The 25,909-nt window shown below is 36.1% G+C and overlaps 3 protein-coding genes and 1 pseudogene across 3 annotated transcripts; 2 read left to right on the forward strand and 2 right to left on the reverse strand.

The window, feature by feature from the left end:
- Positions 1-2,396: 2,396 nt before the first annotated feature.
- LOC120001264 (auxin-responsive protein SAUR50-like) lies at positions 2,397-2,723 on the reverse strand. Its single transcript, XM_038849503.1, has one exon. It carries the CDS (start codon positions 2,668-2,670, stop codon positions 2,416-2,418), a length of 255 nt encoding a protein of 84 aa, XP_038705431.1. The 5' UTR covers positions 2,671-2,723; the 3' UTR covers positions 2,397-2,415.
- A 1,965-nt stretch (positions 2,724-4,688) lies between these two features.
- Positions 4,689-15,329, forward strand: LOC120001599 (annotated as a pseudogene).
- A 1,875-nt stretch (positions 15,330-17,204) lies between these two features.
- LOC120001697 (patellin-3-like) lies at positions 17,205-20,004 on the reverse strand. Its single transcript, XM_038850120.1, has 4 exons — positions 18,478-20,004; positions 18,259-18,383; positions 18,027-18,162; positions 17,205-17,736 (listed from the first exon to the last, which is right to left on the reverse strand). Exons 1-4 carry the CDS (start codon positions 19,681-19,683, stop codon positions 17,482-17,484), a joined length of 1,722 nt encoding a protein of 573 aa, XP_038706048.1. The 5' UTR covers positions 19,684-20,004; the 3' UTR covers positions 17,205-17,481.
- A 1,745-nt stretch (positions 20,005-21,749) lies between these two features.
- LOC120001699 (serine/threonine-protein kinase SRK2A-like) lies at positions 21,750-25,644 on the forward strand. The gene is made up of 9 exons (XM_038850122.1): positions 21,750-22,303; positions 22,789-22,863; positions 22,963-23,064; positions 23,166-23,219; positions 23,315-23,407; positions 23,499-23,591; positions 24,692-24,796; positions 24,888-24,986; positions 25,122-25,644. The coding sequence occupies exons 1-9, from the start codon at positions 22,184-22,186 to the stop codon at positions 25,449-25,451; spliced, it is 1,071 nt and encodes a 356-aa protein (XP_038706050.1). The 5' UTR covers positions 21,750-22,183; the 3' UTR covers positions 25,452-25,644.
- The last annotated feature ends 265 nt before the right edge of the window (positions 25,645-25,909 follow it).

Here is a 25,909-nt window from a genome sequence, read left to right on the forward strand (position 1 = left end):
GTAAATTCAACTAGCTAGTGGAAACCAATATAAATCTTCGTAACATATATAGTTGTTCAAGGCTCTCTGGCTCTGAATGAATGTCTCTCTCATCGATATTGTGTTTCTTTAAAATAACAAGGACAATGCAATGAATGGCGTCTATTGAATGTCCTTATTATCAAAAGATAATTTCTTTAAAATGACAATGCAATGCAGGGCGCATCTCTTGAATGCCCTTATTATCAAGAAACAATTTACTTAAAATAACGACAACAATGCAGGCGTGTGAACATTTTGCGAGCATCACGACATCACCAATCAATTCCTTGGATCGAGGCGCATATCATTTCACATCGCGAAAAAAAATTGATTACGAATTTCACATATAGATTTCTGGCAGCAATTGAACCAAACCGAGCATATCGACCATGCCAAACATCGACCATAATGGTCTATTTGTCAAAACATTCAGTGATATAATTGCGTTTAACACGGTAACTTCCAGTGACAAAAATGATCATTTACTCATATTCTTTTATATATACAAAATACAACTTCTGCTGTAATTTAGAGCTAGGCGACAGTTTTTTTTTTCTGTTAATAATTTTTGTTCTGCAAATAAAATACAATCACAATAAGAATGGGAGGGGCCCCAATTTTAGCTCAAATTCTCTTCCAAAAATCACGATAAATCATGAATTTTTTTATGAAAATGACATAGTATTTATATATTCTTTTTTCAAAATCTATGATATTATAACATTATAAATATCAAAATATTTGGTCACATATTTTAATTCATAATTTATATCATTTTAATTGAGAATTGAAGTATGAAATTAGAGCCCCTATCTCATCATAATAATAATGTTTTGTGCTCGCTCCTCAGTCCTCAGTCCTCACACACATAAAAATCCAACTGGGGTCTGACAGAGACCCTAAAGATGAAGTGACCGCTGAATGCACTCACTGTGTGTGCTTCCATGCTTCCACGTCAACTAGCCTTTTAATTTCTTGGCGCTTTGGTTCTCGACAGGTCTGTGGCTCTGTGTTTCATGTTAATTGTCTACATTGATTACATGCACCCACACGTGACCATTGACCATGATCTGGTTTTGGTTTGGTTTCGAGCCTTTGACTAAGTATTGGTCTGGGTCGGGATGGCGCAACACTCGAGCCTGGATTCTTGTATGGGGCGTCGGCTTCTCTCTCTCTCAAAGAACTGAGAAATAATTAGGCCTTTTTCTTAAGTGAAAATTAAGGATAAATTCCTCATTAAAAAATTTTATTTCAATAAAAACATTTTTAAAAGTGTTATCCCATAAAGTTCATATAATTTGAATTAATATTCCAACTATATAAACTTTGTGTAATAAGACTCTTAAAAAATGATGGAGAAACTCTATAATTTGGCTAAGTCTGAGAGGCTGAGAGCATTTCCAACCCTATACTCAAAATGTGGGACATCATCTCCCTCATTTTAATCAAAAATTATTTTAGGAGATGCCTATTCTAAAACCACTCTATCACCTCTCTAATTTTAACATTATATCAAATATTTTAATATTTTATAACTAAACTACTATTAATTTTAAATTAATATTTTAGAAAGTATGAGGAGAGAAGACGAGGAGGAGAGAGAATATTTAATGATTCGGAGATTTATAGGGGATCGTTAACTTTTGGGAAAAGATAATGTTTTTCCTCATTTTAGGATAGCATTTGAGGCATGGTTGGAGGAGATAAAAATACAAAAAGTGCCTCTAATATAAATTTTTCCATATTTTAGGAGACCCTTTGGAGTTACTTTGAAATTGGTATTGAACGGTGCAGGAAAACTCAAACACATAAGCAAATATTATCTACTTTTGGTCATGAGTCCGCATTGATTTGTTATTCTGAGCCATCTCTGTAGTACTTAGGCCCAAAAAAAGACGTTTGTCGCGTTAGAGGTGCATGGATTTTGCTTATGTGTCACTCAATCGTGCTATGTCAATCTAATGTGAGATTACAAATTTTGACAGATGTGAATTCCAAATTCAAAAAATTACATAGCCTCATATCCAAAAAAAAAAGAAAGAAGAAAGAAGAAAAGAAGACATGGTCCATCTCCAACCTACCAACAGAGTTGTTGAAACTGAACAGTCTACACAAACAAAATCTCTATTGGAACTCATCATAAGAATTCGAAGCCTACATTTCTCATAGAAAACCAGATATGTACAACTTTTGCAGGGGAAGAATGCTTACATCTCGGGGTGTTATATATATATATATATACACACATATACATATCATATTACATGAAGTCATGAACTGTGAAATCAAAAAATGTAAAAAATTGTTCATCACAAGGAAAGTAATGTGCATGTCACGAGCCAATGATGAATACCCGCCATGTGGGATCCTCATCAGCCATGGGGAGATAGCATCCTATGCACCCTCATTTTCTGCAATATCTGAGACCATGATGTGGAAGGTTGCTTCATCACAAGGAAGGACAATACCACCATGGTTATTAAATCCGAACTCCTCTGCAGCTCTCTCTAGTAGTTTCTTGAAAGTAGGATTCTTCAAGTGAGATAATGGAACCTCAAATCTCTCCAGCTCATCGCCCACATACACCACAAAGTGTCCCTTTGGAGCTACCTTGGTGCCGTTCCCTTGTTTATTTGCCATGTTTTGCATAGACAAAGGCAGTACTGAATATGCAGAATTCAAGACTCTTATCTTCACAAGGATACTGATTATATATATATATATATATGTATTGGACTCATTACTCAATCATCTACAAATTTCTTGATTGACAGTAGCAATTCAAGTCTTGCACGTCACACGTTATGCGGACAACGCATAGTTTTTCAAGAGTAGGCACATGTTTGGGATTTGACAAAATCCTCAGTTCACTGCATGTTTGTTGGTTGTGAAGTTTATTTGGTCTTATTTGTTCTTGATCACACCCTCATATCTGCATCACCTCAATGTAGGCTGCGAGGAGACAATGAACTGAGTCGGTCTTTAGTTAAGTTTCTTATCAACCAAACATTTTTTCCTACATTGGGAAGCGTTTATGCAAGCTTTGCAGATTAATAAACATAAAATAAAAAAAAAAAACCTTGCATTAATTCCACCAAATGAAGACTATTCTTAAACAGTGCACCTATAGTTGGAGTTGGTCTCATCAATATCATAATCATCCTATTCTCATATACCTAACATAAGTCGATTGGGCTTATCTCGTACAGTGAACACAATCAAAGAATTATCTAAATGTTATATCTTTGAACAACTTTATATGTTGTCATGTGAAAAATTTATGTGCTCGCAGATCTGATGATCCCGAGTTTAGGTCTATATCGATGCATGACAAATTTATATGATGTTATTATCAGTTACAAAAAAAAAGGGTCAAATTCATTTTCTCGAGTTTAAGCCCATATTTTGAAGCTGAGCTTGGATTTTGTTTACTATATGACGTAAGCCCAAACTAAAGAATGTGTGGGCCTCTATTTAAAGGCCCAATTTAATCCAATATTCCGGCCCTTGATTTGAATTTGGGCTTAGTTTTTGTTCACTGTCATCTAAGCCCAGAAAAATAACGTCTCGGCCTTTATTTCAAGGCCCGTTTTGATTAGTGGATCTTTGTCCAGTCCATTTATTGCCAATCTGCCTGGCTAGCTAGAGTAGACAGGTCCATTCAATCGCCTTGACTATCAAGCATGAGATCTACAAGGCAGATTAGAGTGATTACATTTTCTTGGGTTTCAAGTTTGAATAAAAGGTTGCATTTTAATCTTTTGCAGACATTTATTTATCATTTTTCTTCTTTCTTATCATTTTTTTTGAAATATCGTTGAAAAATATGATTAACTTTAAAGCGTCAAAACTAATATTATATATGTGAAAATATTGTGTTTGTTTGACATCCCGATCATTTTAATCATTATGGAAACCCATTATATGCCAATATTTTGCATCAATTGGATGGTACGCAATTTGATAGAGGGAAACAGTTTGGTATTTAATAGTATCAATCTCATTGTCTTAATAAAGAAATGTAGTTACTTTCGTTTCATAAGTTAGTATTTACTATTTAGGGTTTGGAAATATTCAAAATCTTTCGATTTTCTTTCTTTTTATACATTGAATCCTAAACATAATGACGGTCTAACCATTTAGACCAATTGTGTTCGTCATTATTATTTTGAATTAATTTGTACAAAAAGAATATCGATGGAATTAGGTGGGGAGAATGTATCAATTCTCTTTTCAAACATCGATGCTATTATCTTATGATAAATTAGACTAAATCTTTAGTTTAGTCCATTTGAATCATATCTAGTATCGAAACATAGTATATTCAGGGGATATAGACTATCTCAAGTTTGCAAGCAATGGTCCAAGTATTTTGATTAAAAAAATATTTACTTTCATTTTATAAGTTGATTTTAGGGTTAAGAAGTAGGATCGAAACCCTGACAAGAAAAATCCAAATGGCGCGGGAAAAAAAGCTATGAACTCATACGGTGGTGATTGGTTGACCAATTGAACCACCGGTTGAACCAACAACTTATTATTGAATAATTAAAAAGAAAAAGAAGAGCGATGCAATTTCAATTATTTTTTTTAAAACCAGGGTTTTAGAGATATTTGGCGGTTAGGGTTTTATTTAATGCAACAAATATATCATATGATTTACTACGGAGTACATAATTCTTCTTCATCCTCACTGTGTCGCCCCACTCATACATTCGCCCTCTGTCGCTCGTCTCCGTAAAATCCCAAACCCACCAACAAACAAATCGCTCACCAAAACCCCCCACAACACCACAACAAAACAAACACACAAGGCATCCCTCTTTCTCTCTGGAACTCTTTTTTGTGGTTTTTGGTTTTAATTTGGCAAACGTTTTTCTTGAATGTCTGATATGTTTCTGTATTTCGTTTAGGTATTTCAATGTTTCGAATGTAGGTCGTCGCTGTTGTCCCGCTCTCTCAGGTATAACCAGGATTTTCGCCTGCTTTCCTTGTTCTCTTTTGGTTTGTGATACTGTTGCTAGGAATGTGGTATGATTGTTTTGCCCTACGGATTTTGTGATTTTTTGTGTTCTGTGTGATTATTGAGACTGATGGGGATAATAGCTAATGGACAAGGTGTAGTATGGTCATGAGAATTATGGGGTTTAGTTATTTTTCACGCCTTGTTTTTTTGGGCGATGGAGATATTCCTTTAGCCTGGGCAAAAGGTTATATGTTTTGTTTGATAACTATGAAAATCTCGTGTTTTAGGAATTTAAGTTTTTTTTAACCTTCTGGACACAAAGTAGTAAAGTAAGGAATGTGGGACAATTAAAGTTTTGTGATCTATGAGTGGAGGATGAATTATTTTTGTGTAACTCATCTGGGACAAAAATTAATACATGTCTGTTTTGTGATCTATGAGTGGAGGATGAGCGAATGATATTATTCATAGCATATGATATACCAAAGTTTCAATTTGTGCCAAATTGCACCTCGATTAGATTTGCTTAGGCGGAGATTTGTCCACATCATTTTTATGTTTTAGGTTAATGCATTAATTCCACATGGAAAGAAAACTTAACGGTCAACATGTCACATGGGCACGTTGACTGCTCTAAACTGGACAAATCTGACCGACGGTGCAATTTGGCACAAATTGAAACTTTGGTGTATCAGATTGACAAAAAAAAAATCTTTCAGTGTGCAAATTGAACATGGGGTATCTTTCAGTGAACAAATGTACTATTAACCTTCTAAACATTTGTGTTCTTATACTTAAATTTTAAGTTTTTTTTTTTTAAAAAAATCAGTGGACATAAAAATAATTTAAAGATTTGTGTTATTAATTTATTATACTTAATTTTTTTTAAGGTATTCTTATTGCCATTGGAACAAGTTTTCCTAATTATGTATGTATTGGTTCATTTGGTTGCCCCATAAATAAATACTACAATTCCCAAAACCCAAAACCTCACTCCGTTTCTCCTACCAGGCACAAAGTTATTGGCCCTTCTCCATGGCTGTGGACAAAGTCAAGCTGCAGGAGGAAATTTCAATCAGTCGTTTTTGCAGAATCATACTTGGTTGGGACTATTTTCGACTCCTCAAGGAATCTGATAAAGTACGTCTCTTGCTCTCCAATGTCTCCATCTACATATATATATATATTATAAATCTATGTTAATTTTTTTTAGGATGAACTTTTCTCATTGTTTTTCTCTCTTTCTGAGACAGAGACATAGCAAAAAGGGGTTTAATGCAGCTTATTTGGATTTAAAGGAGGTGAAGAACAGCTACATAGATGTTGATGATCATCTTTCAACTTTTGAGCCGCTTTTGTTTGAAGAAGTAAAGGCTCAGATTATTCAGAAGAAAGATGAAGAAGAGGGTAAACTATTTTGCACTCAGCATCTGTTTGGTTCGTAAGATTATTCAGTGGAACTGGAAGAAAAGGAAATATAGTAATAATATTATTCTTAACTTTCTGTCGTAAGTTAAAGGCATGAGTGTCCTACACGACATGAAGATTGAATTTCTCATGTGCTGACATTGTTTATTGATCACCAAGTTGAATACTAATCTATTTGATTGCTCTAACTTCTAATATTTTCCAGTGTTACCCTTGTAACCACTGAGGATTTTATTTGTGTGAAGCTTTTTTGATGGATTGTAATTGTGTAGCCTTTGTATTTGGCATTGCAGTGAGAGAGTGGAAGCTTAGGCTAGCGGTTGAATGCAATGAGGCTGATGGTTTCCACTAACCATCGCTTACCTATGATCCCAACGATGAAGATGAGCAACAGATATCACAGAACGATCTCTTACTGCTGTCAAAGGAGGAGGTGATCACACTTGTTTTATTTTTTTTATTAATCACAAGTTCTCTTTTTTGCCTTTCTCGCGAGTGGCCTAGTTATCTTCTCTGAGTTTTCTGTTTGAGCAAGTAATTAATCTTCTATGAGTTTTCTTACTTGTGCATTGTCTTTGTCCATGACCTTGAAATTATTCTTGTTCCCCATGTTTATTTATTTCCACGCGTTTTCTTCATTTGAAACTGAAGCTCTATTCCCAATTGTTCTTTCTTTTCTTTTCTTTTTTCGTGGAGTGTTCTTGCAAAATTTTCTTGTTATTAGCAGTTATGTTTTGCTTTAAATTTGTAATTGTCATTTGTTTGATCAGCCGCTTACCCTATGGTTCTTGAGAATATGATAGATGGGAAAGGAAAATTGAAGTTGCGATATTTGTAACTTTGCATCCAAGATTTGACGTTAAGAAAAAAAAATGACAATAACAATGGGTCTTATCTCCCACTTCTTCCCCATTTCCCTCTTTTCTTCGGTGAACTTATGTGTGTTCTTATGACCAATATCAATGCAGCAAATTTTGCATGAAATCTGTCTTATTGACTTCTTCATGGATGTATTGACTTCTTCATGGATGTGTAGGTCAAGGAGGGAGCAACAATCCCTGAGACGTATGCATTTGCTTTGGTGGATCATCGCCAGTCGAATCGCCTTAGGCTTAGGATGTACCTAGCCGGAGAGGTCATGAATGTAAAAGCAGATGCCTTTGGATCAAGTACAAGGCTGTTAAACATGTGGTCTCTAGTTACTTCTCCAACCAAAGTAGTGGATAAACGTTTGTTCTGTCTTAAGGTAATTTGATGAACATAAACTTTTTTTAGTGGGGTTTCACTGTTTCATATGCCTTTCAGTGTTGTTTTCGATTTCTTATTCTAATAAACAGTAACAATTAGGCACTAACAATGCTCATATCTTATCCTGACCTATAAGGGAAAATTGAGGCGTCACATGATATAGGTCTCGCAATTTGATGCAATTTTTTTTTGAACAGTGTAGTATTTCTGTGTAACTAGTTGGTTCTTCTGAAGCAAAGTAACCTTTAATAGGTTTTCTATTAGCTATGTATTTGACTTACGCGTAGGGAAATGCAATATTTGCAGATTTGCAGTTTGTCAACAATTGCTCGTGAATATATTAATTTACGGTCAATTGAGTCTCTTCCATTCAAGGACTTAATATTAATGGCTGCCGAAAAGAATTTTAGATCTGATGATCAGGCCTGGCTAATTTCTGGACCTCTTCATGACTATATGCATGAAAACCCGAATGAGTCTCATGAAGAAGCGATACAGGTGAGTTTTTTCTCCAACTCTTCATCATCATTATCCGAGCCTTTATCCCAAAAATTTAGGATTGGTTTCAATTGCTCCATTGTGGGTGTTGAGACTTGGGATTTATTTTTCATCATCGCTGAAGCCTTTTTGTAGTTATTTATATTTAGAATGTAATCCCCTATCAGACTAAGAAATTTTTTTCTGTTTCAGGCTGGTCTATTGCGTAAACCCTTTGTCCTGATACAGGTTTGGCTTTTACCTTTATAAATGTTTGTTTTTGTTCCCTCCCTGAATACCTGTAGTCCGTAGAGCTTATAGTTTCCACATTGGTGTGATCTTTTTATTCCACTGCACAAACTTACAGTTTTGCCTAATATGCTGTTATTTTTTTCTGTACCTATGCTTCCTTAACTGGATGCATAGCTAAGATTAATGTTTGTTATTGGCAATAGTACTCTTTATTTTTGTTTCATTTACTTAAAACTTGGTATTGTCTAACTATGTTCGTGTAACACTTTATTAGGGCCCTCCAGGTACTGGGAAGACTCAGACCATTCTTGCACTTCTTAGTGCCATTTTACATGCAACTCCATCAACAGTGCACATCAAGTACATATTTTTATTGTCTATATTTATTCTGGCATTAAGACTATCATTCTTGGGTTGTTAGCATCTCTTGTCTTGTTCTGGGAAGTCAATATCGTGATGTTTTCAATCTTAGACTTTATTGTGTAATACATGGTGTTCTTCCTCCATGCAGGGGTGGATTACGGGAAGTGAAACGTGGACCAGAACCACCTCTTCAAGAGAAGTATGTTTGGTGACTAACTTTGTTCTATAATTTTATGATGTTTACATATTTAATCCAGGATTTCTTTAATGTCCATCTATCTCTAAAGTCTCTATGAGTATTGATCTTCTTCAGTCTTTTTTTTTTTCTTTCAATTTTCATAAGCATATGAAAATTCTTTGGATGTCTCTTTGGGAAGTCATCAAATATACATGGCCTTTTTTTTCTTATCATGTTGAAATTTCATTCCTATTAGAACACGTTACGGGACCAAATATTCATATCATAATCAACTTTGTTGAGAGAGAAAATATGAGTGTGAGTGTCTGAGTTACCAAATTCAGTATTTTATATACTCACTTGTAAGATGAGTAAGGTGACCCAAAGTGAATTTGGTCTTTGAGATTGTTGTATGTGAGATAAATTGGGAGAAGCTCACTCTAAAAGCTTAAGGTTTCCTCTATAGAAAGGAGGTAAAAATATGGAAGTAAACAAATCGAAGTCGCCTATTTTGCAACTAGAATGTTGATATTCTTTTTGTTGTATCGAGTAGCACCACTTGTTGAAGTGGTAAATCTTCTGACCATCCTGCTTAAGGGCAGAGCTTTGAATTCCCATCTTCGTTGAAGAGTCATACAAAAATTATGGTTGTATCAAGAAGCAATCTATTTTAGGAATTGGAGCTTTCAAATTCCCTTTCATCCCAGTTGTCGTTTCCCATTTTTCCTCTGGTGGCTGACTGTATTGTTTTATAATTGCAGATGCAAGCATTGGGAACGAGCGTCTCCTTGGTTAACTGGTTCTAATCCTCGAGATGATATTATGCCTGAGGATGGGGATGATGGTTTTTTCCCAACCACTGGGAATGATATGGTGAGTTCTAATCGTCATGTTATAATTGTGATCTGAGAAGAATCAACTCGTCTAAATTTTCATTGATTTCTAGAAACCAGAAGTTGTTGATTCGGGTCGCAAGTATGGTGTAAAAGTGCTGGTATGTGCTCCTTCAAACTCCGCACTTGATGAAATTGTGTTGCGTCTTCTTCAGAATGGTATGACTTCTAATCGCAATGCCCTTGCTTCTTTCTGTTGTGCTTAAATTTGTTCTATGATACAATGCTGGATGCTGTTTTTTAATTTTGTACATTTCAGATTCTTTTCATCTCTTACTAGCTTGCTAAAATCAATGGGGTGATGTCCCACAAATTAGGGTAGGTTGAAGAAGTTTTGCGGATTGATTGTAGGGTAAGCATACATGTGGTATGAGTTTATCCTTGCATGGAATTGGGCGCATGGATGATTCTACTTGGAAATCTTTTGTTAATGTTGAATATTGCAGTGGCCAATTATGCTCTTTCTTATCATGTGTTGTTCTTCCAGTTCCTGTATTCTTTTGTTTGTAATTGTATTTTTAATCAACTTTATAGGTGACGCCACTCTGTCTAGGTGTTCGTGATGAGAATGTTCACATATATAACCCTAAAATTGTGCGTATTGGTCTCAAAGCTCACCATTCTGTCAAGTCGGTCGCAATGGATGACCTTGTATGTATCTGTCGTTAACGTATACACTTTTTAAGATATATGATCGTTTTTTTTACTTACAATTTTTGGTACCACCATTATGAGCTTGGATAACAAATGGCAGTCTCAACCAATGGCTTTGACTTGGCTAACAAGATCTAGTAATTTGTTGAATTTAATCCCTTTTTAGCAAGGATGGTGCCTCTGTGGTTGTGTTCCCCCAACTCCGCCTGCGCTTGCAAGCGGTTCCAAGCCCGGTTAAGGGAGGAGAGTTATGGTAGATTGGTAGCCAGTATAAAACTTTGTCAAACCTATGACATTTAATCAAAATGAGAAATTAGTTGGGACATAACCTGCGACGACGAGTTGAATCAGAATCGGGGTGTAGTGATAAATGAGTGAGGGCAAAAAAACATGGTGTGAAATGAGGATGTTAGGAAAGGAATTTTTTTAGTAAAGAGAATGTTATAGGAAGTTACATAATTGTAGAGACAATTATAGTTATAAAACGTACAAAGAGCCATAAAAGAAGCTAAGAATATTATTGGAGGGACAAATCATAAGCATATACTGAGTTATATAACAAGTTAGATACAAGGTAGCTAAAACACGAGAAAGTAAAACTAGAGACCTAAATCATGTAAAATGTATCAAAAGAATAGATGATAAGAGTTTTTGTGAATTATATGTATCTTTGAGATTTAGTATGGAATTCTATTTACTCATTTTAAATTGAGAATTTTTATACCAAATGTCTTGTTGAATGGTTATATCTGTTGGGATTTTAACCGTAAAGGGTTTTCCTGGCAGGTGAAGCAAAAACTTGGTGATTCATCTAGTAATAAACAGAAACATGGATCTGCTGGAGGGGATTCGGAAGGTATCCGCGCTGCAGTTCTGGATGAGGCTGACATTGTACGTAGATCTTGTGTTGAAACTTGAAAGTTCGATGCAACACAAGGGTTGCACCCAAGGTAGTTAAAATCATGATTTTGATTGTAAAATCATACGATTTTACGATCATACCTATAGAAACCTAGTTAAATAGCAGTGGAATCGTAAGGATTGTAAAATCGCACAAAATCACATAAAATCGTGAGTAAAATATATGTTAAAATCAGTAAAATCGCATAAAATTGCGAGTAAAATCGTTAAAATTTGTTGCAATTGTTTGTATTTCTTTTTCTTTTTTTAATTTTAATGTAGTTTTAAATACGTATTTGGTTGTAAAGGGACCCTGTCGGACCAAAATAAAACAAAAATATGGTTCAAAAATATATCCAATAAATTTTATGTTATTTTTGGAACATTATTGAGAATTATTCATAATTTTACATGGTTTGTAAAATCTTACAATTTTACGATTCCAATTTTACACCCCTTCTCCGATTCCGATTCGATTTTACGATTTAACAACCTTGGTTGCACCCCCTTGGTGCCTTTTCAATGAATTTTATTTTACTGTTGTAGAAAAGATATGTTACCGTTAAGAATTTTGTATTGGCAGGTCTTCTCCACCCTTAGCTTCAGTGGCTCAGTACTGTTTAGTAAACTGGGTCGTGGTTTTGATGTTGTTATAATTGATGAAGCTGCTCAAGCTGTGAGTGGTTCTCTCTTGCATTTTTGTCTATTGGAGGACATACATTTCTTACTCATATATTTTTCAAGTGAAGGTTCAATGCAAGAAAGTGTAAATATAATGTGTTGGTGGAGTTCTCTTTTAAGAAAACTTGAGCACAACAGAGATATCTGAGCCCTGAGATAACTTTTAACGGAAAAAAAAAAATTGCTTAATTTATATGCCGAATTGGTTGAAGCACCTATATGTGCTGATAATGAATGTTCTAATTTGTGAGTTGAAACTTTTGTCATGCCACTTGTTACGCAAGGGAAGCTAAAAACTATATGCGATAGTGCTAACATTACAAGAGTTCAGAAGGTCATTTTCCTTGCTACTAAAGGGCAAGAAAGGATGCATATATATCCCACAAAAGCGGAGCAACAGTTATGTTTTGTGTATTTGTTGCATAGGAGATTGATGGATTGCATTTTATTTTAATTTTGTACTCTTTTATTTAAATAGACTTTCAAATGATATGCAGTTTATGATGCATTAATATATAGCATGAAATGCATGACACTTGCTCTTGAAACGCCCTATATGGGTTGGTGCATTTATTAGTGGTTCTAAAATATCATTTTTCATTAACTCTGTTATTTTCTCATTGAACAGGTGGAACCGGCCACTCTCGTTCCTCTGGCCAATGGATGCAAACAAGTATTTCTGGTGTTCTTTTTTTTTTTTGGTATTCCCTGTGGGGGAAGGACACAATAAGTTACATTTACAGATAATAAGATAGTTGGAAGCATCTCATATGGCCTTGAATTGGACTGTGGTCTTAAACAAGGCCATTTAGGAACATGCATGGGATTTTTGAAAGTGATATGCTGCTTGGATAGTGGTTTGGTTCTGGCTTGCAATCAAATATCTGATTCCCCCCTCAATGTATTTTAGGTCGGTGATCCTGTTCAGCTTCCGGCCACTGTGATTTCATCTGTCTCTGAAAAATATGGGTATGGAAACTAGAAAATTTTGAAGTAATGTAGTTCAACATGCTTGTGGTGAAATATTCTGATCCTATTTCTTATGTGCATTTCCAAAATTGAAGCTATGGCACAAGTTTGTTCAAGAGATTGCAAAGAGCTGGTTATCCAGTAAATATGCTGAAGATGCAGTACAGAATGCATCCAGAGGTCAGATCCAAAACTTTGGCATACATAGATTATTATGTTGATGATGGCAATTCAGAAATTAAATATGTGCTGCAATTAATTGCTTTTGATTGTTCAATATACTGTTCACTTTGTCACACTAGTGCATTCACACAAGTACTTAGAGTGTGTTTGGATTGAGGGATTTGGGGGAAGAGAAGGGAAGGGAATGGAGAATACATTTCTCTTTCTCATGTTTGGATAGATAAAAAAGGAAATGAAAGAAAAATGGTTTAATTTACTAATTTATCTCTACTTCTTATGTTTAATTATTATGTTCAAGGTTAAAATAGGTTTTAACTTATAAATAACTTAATTAATTATCCTTCCCTCCCAATGACTCTATTTTTGGGAGGAAGAATTTTGACAAAAATTTAATGAAATCTTCCTGCCAAATCCTCTCAAATCCCCCCCTTAAATTTTTATAAACTATCCAAACAAAGGAATTGGAAGGAAACTTCCTTTCCTTTCTCGTCCATTCCCCCCAAATCCCTCAATCCAAACACTCTTAGTGTTATCTTTCTCTCAAGTGTGCTCTTTGTCTCACCAGAGCATTCACACAAGTATTTTACCACTCAAGTTTTGACCATATGGGAAACTACAATACTTTCTTTTACTACACACCAATGACACCATCACTATGTCATCAAATCATTTTTATCATCTTTCTCTAAACAGATAAGACACTTTCCTTCAAAGGAGTTCTATGATGAGGCACTGACGGATGGGCCTGATCTTGAGAGTCGAACAAAGCATGACTGGCATGATTACCGCTGCTTTGGGCCCTTCTGGTTCTTTGATATATATGAAGGGAAAGAGAGCCAACCCTCAGGAAGTGGATCTTGGGTGAATACTGATGAGGTTGACTTTGTTCTCCACATGTATCGAAAACTGGTGACCTTGTATCCAGAGCTAAAGTCAAGTTCTGAGCTTGCAATTATATCCCCATACAGGCATCAAGTCAAGCTTTTCCGAGATCGATTTAAAGATGCGTTTGTTGTGGAATCGGATCAACTAGTGGACATTAATACTGTTGATGGTTTCCAGGTAAGGTGTCATTTCATTCTTCTCATTACAGAACTATTCCATGCATTTACATTTCTGTGCGTGCATGTGTGTGTGGGGTTTTCTTTTCCCCTCATTCTTAGCTGTTCTATATATCTGATGTTGGGTGAAATAAAACACCATCTCCAGGGTCGAGAAAAGGACTTGGCCATATTTTCATGTGTTAGGGCTAATAAGGACAGAGGAATTGGGTTTGTTTCTGACTTTCGGAGAATGAATGTTGGAATTACCCGGGCAAAATCTTCTGTGCTGGTAAGTTTGACGTTAAAGAGAGGTTTGATTATCAGATGCTCTCAAACAACACACGTAACTTTCTCTAGTGCTACATGAGCTAAAGCTTTGATTTGGTTCTCTAGGTGGTTGGGTCCGCATCAGCATTGAGAAATGATGGGCAGTGGAACAACTTGATAGAAAGTGCTGAGAAGAGGAATGTTTTATTTAAGGTGAGTATTCATTTTAGACTTATTCACGATGCACTGTGGTTTCTTTTAACTTGTTCTTTGCGAACAATCAAGTCGGAGATATTTCAGGCTAGTCAACAATATATGTGTTGCAGGAGGGGATGCATCTGAAGACTTATGCTTACCTTATTTTTCATATGTTGATAATAGTTTCCGATTCGTTCTAAAGTTAAAAGGTGTTCCTGGTAGCAGTTAATACTAATAAGTTGATATCCTGCAGGTCTCCAAGCCCTATGCATCATTTTTCAGTGATGAAAATATGAAAGCTATGGAGGTGGCTGAAGGATAGACGAGCCAGAAGAGATTCGTGCCCCTGATGTGGTTATATCCAATGAGGCAGCAGGAGATACTGAGCAAGGGACAGCAGAAGACCATGATTATATGGACATGGATGGAGGTGGCTTTGATGAGGACTAAACCCTAATGATATCGGAGCATTCATCATGCCCTAAAAAAGCATTACCATCTGTAACTAATATTTTTTTGCCAAGTTTTTATGTAATTCTTTATCATGTGTGTACTATCTTATTATCATCTAATTTATTTATATCAATAGAAGAATGTCGTCTACTTTAGTTTTTTTCTACACCAGCTTTACGAAAAGTGTCCCACTAAAGATTCTTATAGGATTGTCGTGAAAAATCGTGTCAAACCGTACCGATCATTTGGTCGGTTATTGTCAAATGTATGTTAGTGAAGATCGATCAGAAAAATTCAAAAAACCGATTAAACTATCAATAATAAACTGAATGGTTAATTAAATTTACGTTAAAAGATCAATAAAAACTGATCGAAATCGATCATGGACACCCTTTATCTACACTATCCGATCTTTCAAGTCTAATAAAGAAAACATGTATGTGGTATATATCACATAGGGGATGGGTTAAAAAATCATATTTGTATTTTGATCATTCGTCTAATCAATTCAATCATTTTTTTTTTACAAAAACAAAAATCGTAAAAAACGCATGAAATTTTTTGATTTTGGATATAAATTCAAAACATTCTATGTTCTATATATTTTTATGTTGAATTTAATTTTTACTTCAAACAAAAAACTATATCATTAGATTTGTAAAATCGATAAAAATAAAAATATGATTTTCAAAAATTAAAGAATTGTGCTCCAAAATAAAATTAGAATGGGCTTATAGCAAAGTTTGGGCAATTGTGGAATAGTTAGTCCATTTGCTAGAACTTATATTAGAACTTTTAAACAGTAGACAAATACTCTATCAAACACCAAAGATAAGTTACCAGGTTAATTATACTTTACAGCACTGAAATATATGGGTTGTTACACTTTAGTCACCCAAAGAAATTTTGTTACGATGTCATCATCCAATGTTTCAAAATGACACAATTTAGTCACCCGGGCAGATTTGACATAGTTTCGGTCAGGTTTCCTGTTTATGTGGCATTTAGTCAACAAAATTTGCTCAACAAATGCTTATGTGGCAACTTAACATGTGACTTGAAAAGTCCATCTAAATTTTCTAAGGTAGGACGAACAAGGAATCTCACTCTCCAAATCGGATTCTCGAGGGCCTTAGAAACGCCACCATCTGACTCCAAACCGGATTCTGCCTATTAGGATATTTGACTATATTATGTCATTTAAAAACTTTGAGTGACTAGTTTGTAACAAATTTAACATGGATTGTGGCTGCCAAATCAAGGTTTTTGTTGGCGCTAAATCAACTGCAACGCCAAACAAGTTTTTTTTTTATTTTCCACCTAAGCATTTTTTTAGTAATATTTGTTAATTTAATGCCTCATCAACAGCAAATCTGATCGGATTTGAGCAAAAGCTGCCCGAGTGACATTTTATCTCATTTTTTCACTTTAGATGATGATTTTGTAACAAATACAAATTTGATGACCAAATTGTAACAATCCCTATCTTTTGATGCTATAATGTATAATTAACCGTTCTTTTTAAAGGTAAAAGCATGTCCATAGTTCACGCCTAAAAAGACTCAAAAGATGAAGAGAATATTGATGCCTCTAAACCATGATTACATGGATTAAATTAAAGTAACCCAAATTACTAGTCCAATCAAATTATAACTTTTTCTATCAAATTAAGAGCCCATGAACCTTAGAAATACGAGCTCAAACACGGGATAGAAATTTGTCCGTAATGAAATTTGTCCGTAATGGGACACGAGGTCACATGAGGGACACGGGCTTGTTAATATATTGTCATGAGCTTAACCTTTGTTTATATGTCATTCGAGGTTATGCTAATAATTCGTGACACTCGCCCACACTAATATTTACTCTGATACCATGTTATATATGAAACTCAAGCACATTAGAGATAAAGAGAGATGACTCGTATGACAATCAATTAGGTTAGACATATGTGTGTCTAATATTCGAATCCTACGAAAATCATATTTCTCAATGGTTTTTTAAAAAAAAAGAGACGAGAGTAAAATAAATGTGAGCAAACACATGTACTAAATTCATATAATAATAACATATATATAATTTTTTAACACACTCATTCAACTTTTACCAGGATCAGCAACAAATATTAATTCGATTTCACCAAAGTAGTTATCCTAACAAAAATTGATTTGAAAACATGTAAAGAAACAAACTTCAAGAACAATTAGCCTTAATATAAGATCTCAATTTGTCTCTCATAGGGCAGAGCACCTTTCATGTTCTTCACTTCTTTTAAACATCTTAACCAAAATAGATATAGATTTTGATTCAATCTGAACAAGTCTTGGTCTTCAAGCGATAGAGGAGCTTCTTCTTCTTGGATGTTGGATTGTTAATAGTGAGAACTACCTTTCCAGGCTCACCAATCTTGAAACTGTTGCACACCACTGGTTCTTCAGTTGAAGCAAACTTTCTATTCTTTTGAATGATCACTGTGTAGCTTTCTTGTGAACTTGGCACAAATTCTGCTCCATAACTCACATCCCATCCCACCACTCTTACTTCCCAAGTCAGTAAACATGTCTGCATATATCATTTTAATCATCAATTAGTGCAACACTAATCAAGCAAGCAAAGAGAAGACAAAAATTTGCTAATCAACCCGCTTATGTGGCAGGTTGAAGACAATTGCTTAGCAATAAGTCAAAAACTACCAAAAACATAGCAGACAAATGGAAGATGTCAACAGAGAATCCAAGAAACATTGTGACAGATATATTTCTTTAGCTTTTAGACCAAGTCAAAGGTTTTTCTTGGATTCTCAAATAAAGGACAAAAAAAGAAAAAGAAAAAAAGAAAGCAGAACTCGCTACCTCTGTAGCTGGGAATTCCACAGTGTGTTTTGCTGTTGGCTTGAGAGTGATTTCAGTGACAGCATCAGTTGTCCCAAATTCACCATCTTTGCTTAGTCCTCCAAACTTAACAGGCAATTGCTCAGCAGACATATACCTGATTGTGTATGTATATACATATATGTACATGAAAGAGTCCAATTTAAGACCAATCTGTCAGAAACTGAAAGAGAAAAGACCAAGTAAAGCAAACCTGAAAAGGGTCTCTGCAGATTTTGAAGGACCTGCAACCACAAACTTGTTTTTGGTTCTCTGTGTCAAAAATGGACTTATCATTTTGTTGACTGCAAGGTACCACCATGGCACATTGATGAACACCTGAAACCAATACATAAAAATTGAAGCATTTACAAGAGTAAGGCTGTTTGGTTATGGATTAACTGATTAAGGGAATGTGTATATATATACATACCTGTTTGGCTACAAATTCAGGGTAGTTGTCTTGGAGCAATTGCAGAGCTTGTTTGGTTGCTTGTCTAAGCTCCCACTTAGCAGGTCCAGGTGAATTCTTCAAGTCATTGACTTGAACAATTGTGGAAATCCCACCAGGAGAGAAATTCAATTTCCTGATACTCCTCTCAAGGAATTGAATTCTCCATCTCAAGAACCTCTGTCTCTTCTCTTCATCTGAGAATGTCTTCTGATAAAGCTCCTTGTTCTGGAACTCCCCATACACATTGTAGCAAACTGGGTGTCCTTCTTTGTCAAAACCAGACATGAACACTACTTTCCCCAAATCATCAACACCAAGGTTCTGTTCAAGCAATTCATCAATCCCAAACTCCTTCCTCCAGCGAATTGTGTTCTTGAGCATGGTGAATGCATCTTTGACTTTGAAATCTCGTGCTCTGAGAAACTTCAGCAGAATCACATCGCTTCTCTCGTCTGCCAGCAATGGAACCCCAAATATGGATACCTCTTCTGGAGGTAATGGGATCTCGGATTTGTCTTCTTTAGTCTTATTCTCTTCCTCTGCTGCCACAGTAGCTTTTGTTTCAGGCTCTGTTTCGGTAGACATTTTGGGTTGGTCTTGTGAAACAGAGGAAGAGACTGCCACGATTGTTTCTTCGATTGCTTCAACAGTCTTAGCACCATCATCATCAACAACAGCATTAGTAGTTGCCACTTTTTCTTCAATAACCTCTGTTTCCGCCTCTGCTACTTTAGTTTTCTCTTCCTTTTCTGCTTCATTTTTCGTTGTCTCTGGCTTTGTGGGTTCCTCTGTTTTGGCTTCTTCTATGGGTGCTGATTCTGGCGGTGGTATTGAACTGGTGAATTCGTGCTTATTAAGCGCATGTCGAACAAGCTGCTTAAGCTCATCAAGAATTTCCTTCTCTGAACCAAGAAGATCAGCAACATTAGTGCTCTCTTCCTCAAAAGAACCAGACAGAGGGACCTTCTCAGCGTCATCACATCTGGTTTTCTCCACCTCAGCCTCCACTGCTCCTTTTGGCTTCACCTCTTCCTCCTCAGTCTCCGGCACTGGCGGCTCCTTCTCCACCACATTCTCTGCTGCAATCTTGTCCGCCTGTTTCACATCAGTCACCACCACCACCTCCTCTTCCACCACTTTAGACACCCCTCCCTCTGCGGCCACCTTTGACACTTCCTCCGCCATAACTGTTTATGGGTACTAAATTTTTTCGATGAAATCGAAGTTGGAATGAAAAAGAGAGAAACTTGTAATGGATTCGAATGAGTGTGAGAGATAGAGAAGGGATGGGGTAGTTTATAAAGAGTGGATTTAGCCGTTTAGGGCGAAGAAAACCAAGCTGTCAAGCTCAAATCATATTATGCCTTCCTCGATGTGTGTGTGGGTCCCCATTAACCCACAAAACCCCATCCCCAGTTTTACAATCTGTCCACCACCATCACAAACGTTTGCCATTTGTGATTTGATTGTGGGTGTAACTACTCATTAATCATCGGCTAACTTGCCGGCACTCTGAATTATACTTCTGGCACTTATGAATACAAAGGCAAAGAAAGCTTCAAGCTTTGAGTGATTTTCGTGTGTGTGTGTTAATGGGCCCGTATTGTTTTGGTAATCATGAGCGGACTTGGCGGAGCACAACTTTATATGTGATGTGCTCATGTGCGTGGCAATGTGTTTGAATTGGGCCCACAAAGCGAAAGTGAGTACAAATAACAAAGTCACAAAAAAAAAGATTTGGTGATTTCGCAATTTGTTTAAAATTATAGAGTTAATATTTTGAATCCAATGATTTGTGAGGTGTATCACATCATATCACATTTTTATTTTTTATTTTTAAAAAATTGTTTGACATTTTCTCTACTATTAGATCTGAATTGTAAAATCTAAGGAATTGTGAAACCTCCAAATTAAAAAAAAAAAGACTCTGGGATTCCACAATTCGTTTAAAATTATAAATTTTACGATTTGAATTCAATGGTTTTGGAGATGTGCCACATCACATCACACCACATTTTTTTTTATATTTTTTGAACTTTTGAATGTTGTTTTTTTATCATTAAATATGAATTGTAAACTCTAGAGAATCGTGGAGCCCCAAAATCCGGTAACAAAAAAAATGAAATAAAAGGCGGGCCTGGAAATATGACAAAATCGGACCGTTAAAACTATGCTTTATTACTACTTTCTAGGACCTGGGATCCTAGTTCCATATTCTTCACCGTTGAACAGTGGTGGCCCACAAACAACTGGACTGCTGGCCCACGTAACGGCGCAGTACTGTCAAAGTTCTGACCAACAGTAGCTGAAGAAATAGTTTTGGGCCCAAATATTTAGGTTTCGTCTTGGGCCTACTCAATCAAACCTGGAATTTCAAAGTCTATCCGGGCCAAGAACATTGGGCCTAGTGATTGAACTTTTGCAGGCCCAATGTTAGTCATGTAATCAGCCCATATATCGTACATGGCGGAATCCAATGAATTTGATTTGGACAGTGAAATGGCGTGGCATCCATGCTTCTTCCCTGCAAAGTCTTCGTCAGAGACTCAGACTGAGAGAGTCGAGTCAAGCGGGGGTTCGTTTCAAGGGTAATAAATTCATAGGATTAGGGTTAGGGTGCCGACAAACCAAATTGACTTTGAAACTCACAGCTGAGCGGACACCGTCACATGGCCTCAACATGTCCAACCATGCCTCGTAACGCATGTATAGATAGAAATATATCAATTTGAATTGGCCGACATGTTTTGTACTATATATATTTGTGTGGGGTGTGTGATAGTGATACAAAACTAAGGATTGACTTAAACAAAAATGGTTGAAACGGTGAAATTGATTGTAAAATTTGTTGTAAGACGTATAATTTGTTGGGTGTTATTTGTTGCACGAGTTATGGTTTGATAGATTGGATTGGCGGGTCAAGTTCAGAACTAACCCAATGGCTGATGGACATATTCGATAGGGGCAATTTTTTCAATCCAAATACGTTTTAAGGCAAGCTCAGGAAAATGGATTTTAGGATTTTGTTTGATGGATATTAAGTTGAGTTAGGGTAAATTTGCAGAACTTGAGGGAACCATCATCTCAAATGCAAATCAAAGATTATTACGCATTCAATTCAAATCACAAACAATATGTGTGTATTAGTATGGAATAAGTTTGTGTCTTGATGATCAGAAAAGTCAAATACAGTAATGTTTCCTCAGTCCTGCCTTCACGCCGCGTTTAGAGATCCAACTATCCAAGGAGGAAATACAATTAAGAGTTTCTTAAAGGCATCAAATTCGATCCAAAATTTCTGATTACAGTACAAATCCCACGAAATAAATAAATAGTAATTATTAATGGGGAAAAAGGGTACGAATGATTGAGATGACAGTGCCGATTGGAGATGGATTCCCATACCCATCTTCGCTAATGTTTGTAATACCCCATCCACGTGCCCTCGCCCCCCTCCCACTTTCACTTCTTTACTCTACTTAATTCTACTCTTCGCTCCAATCTCTTTCTCCATATAAATACGCATATCCATTTGTATAATTGCTTGAGAGAGATAAAAATGAGTCTGTGAAGAGAAAAAGGGGTTTCTTTCTTCTGATTTCAATCTCCACGCGTTGGGTTGGATTGGATTGGATTGGGTTGGTTTTGTTTTGTTTTGTTGTTGTGGTATACCGAGTGAGCGGAGATGGAGAAATATGAGTTGGTGAAGGATTTGGGTGCTGGAAACTTTGGAGTGGCAAGGCTTTTGAGGCACAAGGAGACCAAAGAACTCGTTGCCATGAAATATATCGAGCGAGGTAACAAGGTTGGTTACTTGACTGCAAATCTTTCATCTTTTTCGTTTATTTCTTTCCCCTTTTCTTTCCTGTTTGGTTCCTGAGAAAGTTGTGGGAATTCTAGGATGTGGGTATTGGAATTCGATAGAGAGACTTGTCAATAAAATTGATGGGAATTCTTTGACATGGTATCTGTTGAAATTCAAATTCAGATTCTTTGTTTGGTTGCTGTGAACATGGTGCTCTGAAAGTGGTATTACAGAACTTAAATATTTTGTGTTCCAAAGTGTTTTACTCAATTGGCTCTGTTGGATGAGCTATTCCTTTTTTGATAGCTAGAAAAAAAGAGGGGTTAAACGACAATATGTAACTCAATTCATCAGGAGAAAAGGAAAAACTGACGTCACAGAATAATTTCCCCATGTATCACGATCCATGTTCCCCTGTTTCATGAGCAGGCAAGTAATGAGATTGATGTAGGGGAATTATCCATGGTTGTTGATTAATGTTGCAGATTGATGAGAATGTGGCAAGGGAGATCATAAATCATAGGTCACTAAGGCACCCTAACATAATCCGCTTCAAGGAGGTAAGTGGTTACCATCTCCTAATTGTACTTCTTCTTTCCATGATGCTTCAACTATCCTTTTCATAGTTGAGTTAATTTGTGCTTCTGCTTTGTTTGCAGGTGGTTTTAACACCCACACATTTGGCAATTGTGATGGAGTATGCTGCCGGTGGAGAGCTATTTGAGCGAATCTGCAATGCTGGCAGATTTAGTGAAGATGAGGTTAGCTATTTCTCACCTTCCCTTTAATTTTTGTTTTCGTATTTGTTGACACTTATTTGGTAATCATCTCGTATTGTTCTTCTTTTCATTTTAAATGTCAGGCTAGGTATTTCTTCCAGCAGCTGATCTCTGGTGTCAATTACTGTCACTCCATGGTATAATCGACTTAGTAGTCCAATAATACTTACACAGTTACATGTATTATATCGATGTCTATGTATGTAGCCTGGTTTATATTTCCTTTTTGCAGCAAATATGCCATAGGGATTTGAAACTGGAAAACACTTTGCTAGATGGAAGCCCTGCTCCACGCTTGAAAATCTGTGATTTTGGTTACTCAAAGGTTTGGAATGAAAATCATATTTGATTCATCCTCTTGATAACACATTTTATTGTTTCTCGGTTATGATTTATTACTCTTCGTTGTTATACAGTCATCTTTGCTGCATTCAAGACCCAAATCCACAGTTGGAACTCCAGCATACATAGCACCAGAAGTTCTTTCACGGCGAGAATATGATGGCAAGGTAATTTTTTCGTACTATTTTTTCAGGACGTTCTGAATGCCCACGAAGCTCTTGTTCTCTAATATAGAGAGAAATGGCAGTTGCCGATTTGGCTGATTGCCGGTTCCATTATTTTCTTAAAGCATTAGAGTATTGCTTTTGTCCCTGTCAGAGCTTTTGTAATTTTTTAAGAGAGGGGCGCAATTCTTTGTTTGGATTGGAGATGCCATGCATTTTGTAACCATCCTAGTGGACAAAACACTTTTTGTACCCAACATGTGAAAATGAGAGAATCGGTGTAAGTGCACATGCAAAGCAAAAGGATCAAATTATTATATCCTTTTAATTTCACATTGTTTTTCTATATTTTAAAGGTAATGGGAACTAAACTGTGTGCTGATGGGATAGACACTACATCTCCATGTGGGAGATTGCTTCAAAAGTGTGTTTAGGCCAATCTTTAAGAATTGCTCAGGTTTGGATTTCTTTTGTAACGACCAATGGGGGGCATGAGGCACTTGTTATCGCTGCTAGTATTATACTGGTTTTTGAATATGTTTGGATTTGGTTACTTGGACATGCATAAAGTGAAATTTACTTACTTTTGACAATGGGCTGATTGTGGCTTAAAGGGAATTGATCCGATTTTCATATAGCTCATTTAGACTGGCAAACAAAAATTCCGGAGAGTATGAGGTGGTGGAATTTTGTTGCCCCGACAAATTGTGTGGGGGCTTTGCTATCCTTATTTGTCTAAAAGAAATATAAAATGGAGGCATTGAGTGGAGTTTTGTTGACTATAGTCAAACATACATGTACGTTAAATTTCGTCTGTATAGCTTGTACCTGTGCTCGCTTGCGTACCTGCTAGTTGGAGCTTGTATGTCTGTAGCATATCCATGTGCTGTTCAAAGTTGTTATCAGTGAGTTTCTGCAGGAGGTTGAGAGATAATCCTGCATTTTTTATTCCCATATACATTCTTAGAGAGTCGACGTACATGTATATGGCAGGCAGAAGGGGTTACAGGAGCGGAGGATTAAGTGGGTAGTCTGTGATGGATTTGTTTTCAGGCCAATGTGAGATATCCTGATATGTGTTTCTCTTTGTTGTCTTTGTTTAGATGGCAGATGTGTGGTCATGTGGAGTGACTCTCTACGTGATGTTGGTGGGAGCATACCCATTTGAAGATCAAGAGGATCCCAAGAATTTTAGGAAAACAATTCAGGTAAACATTTGTCCACTCTTAGTTCTGATAAGAATCATGGACTTCATTGTATTCATTTTCACTTTTGTTCTATGTATTGCTGTTTCCGCAGCGCATAATGGCTGTTCAGTATAAAATCCCCGATTACGTTCACGTATCACAAGGTTGCAGGCACCTTCTCTCTCGCATATTTGTCGCAGGCCCATATAAGGTGTGTATGTATCAGTATGAACCTTAAAAGAGCAAACGTGGTAACTTGAGAGTTTCAATCAGTGCTCACTTGCTCGGCTACATTACTTCAGGAACAAATTCCAAGTAATTTATACTGTTTCATGTTGTGTTGCAGAGAATTTCAATCAAAGAAATCAAGAACCATCCATGGTTTATGAAGAACATGCCGAAAGAGTTGTCTGATTCATCTCAAGCAGTATATTACCAGAAAGATAACCCAAGCTTTTCACTTCAAAGTGTGGATGAAATCATGAAGATTGTGGCAGAGGCAAGAATTCCACCTCCAGCATCTCGGCCCGTCAAAGGCTTTAGCTGGGGAGCAGAAGAGGAGGAGGAGGAGGATGAAGATATAGAAGCAGAGGTGGAAGAGGAGGATGATGAAGAAGATGAATATGACAAGAGGGTTAGGGAAGTTCATGCTAGTGGAGAATTTCATATCAGCTAAGCAGTATAAAGTATAAACATGCTTTTAATTATTAATATTCTGATTTGTATTTTGAGAACTTCAAGGACTTAATGCTTTAATTGATGTCAGTCTCTGCATGTAATGTAAGATTTACTTCTGTATTTCTGGGACTTGTAAAATTATGAGAAACACATGTCTACTTGTATTGTTAAATCAATTGTTGTCAGGGATCCTTTTTTTTTCTTTTTTCTTTTTTGCATAATGGCAACACCAAAAAAAGGAAAAGCAATAGAGCAACTGCTAGGTATTAACTTTTGTGCATTCGAAGATCGGGGTTTAGACTCATATTAAATGTTCAAATGATCAATTTATATGGTATGGTGTCATTTTCGGTTAAAAAAAATAACTAATAATAATTTTTAATATTTCACTTTGAAATCTGAGTATGGATAAATATTAGAATTAGGTTAACCAAGCGAAGTTAAAATACAATTTAA

This window comes from Tripterygium wilfordii, chromosome 7 (assembly GCF_013401445.1).
Source record: "Tripterygium wilfordii isolate XIE 37 chromosome 7, ASM1340144v1, whole genome shotgun sequence".
NCBI lineage: Eukaryota > Viridiplantae > Streptophyta > Magnoliopsida > Celastrales > Celastraceae > Tripterygium > Tripterygium wilfordii.

Coding starts and splice junctions, on each gene's coding strand:
- LOC120001264 (XM_038849503.1), bottom strand. CDS start 2,670: ATGCAAAACATGGCAAATAAACAAGGGAACGGCACCAAGGTAGCTCCA.
- LOC120001697 (XM_038850120.1), bottom strand. CDS start 19,683: ATGGCGGAGGAAGTGTCAAAGGTGGCCGCAGAGGGAGGGGTGTCTAAA. Junction 18,163..18,258: donor TCTGCAGAGACCCTTTTCAG/GTTTGCTTTACT, acceptor ATACACAATCAG/GTATATGTCTGCTGAGCAAT. Junction 17,737..18,026: donor TGGAATTCCCAGCTACAGAG/GTAGCGAGTTCT, acceptor TGATATATGCAG/ACATGTTTACTGACTTGGGA.
- LOC120001699 (XM_038850122.1), top strand. CDS start 22,184: ATGGAGAAATATGAGTTGGTGAAGGATTTGGGTGCTGGAAACTTTGGA. Junction 22,304..22,788: donor ATATCGAGCGAGGTAACAAG/GTTGGTTACTTG, acceptor TTAATGTTGCAG/ATTGATGAGAATGTGGCAAG. Junction 24,797..24,887: donor ATTTTAGGAAAACAATTCAG/GTAAACATTTGT, acceptor CTGTTTCCGCAG/CGCATAATGGCTGTTCAGTA.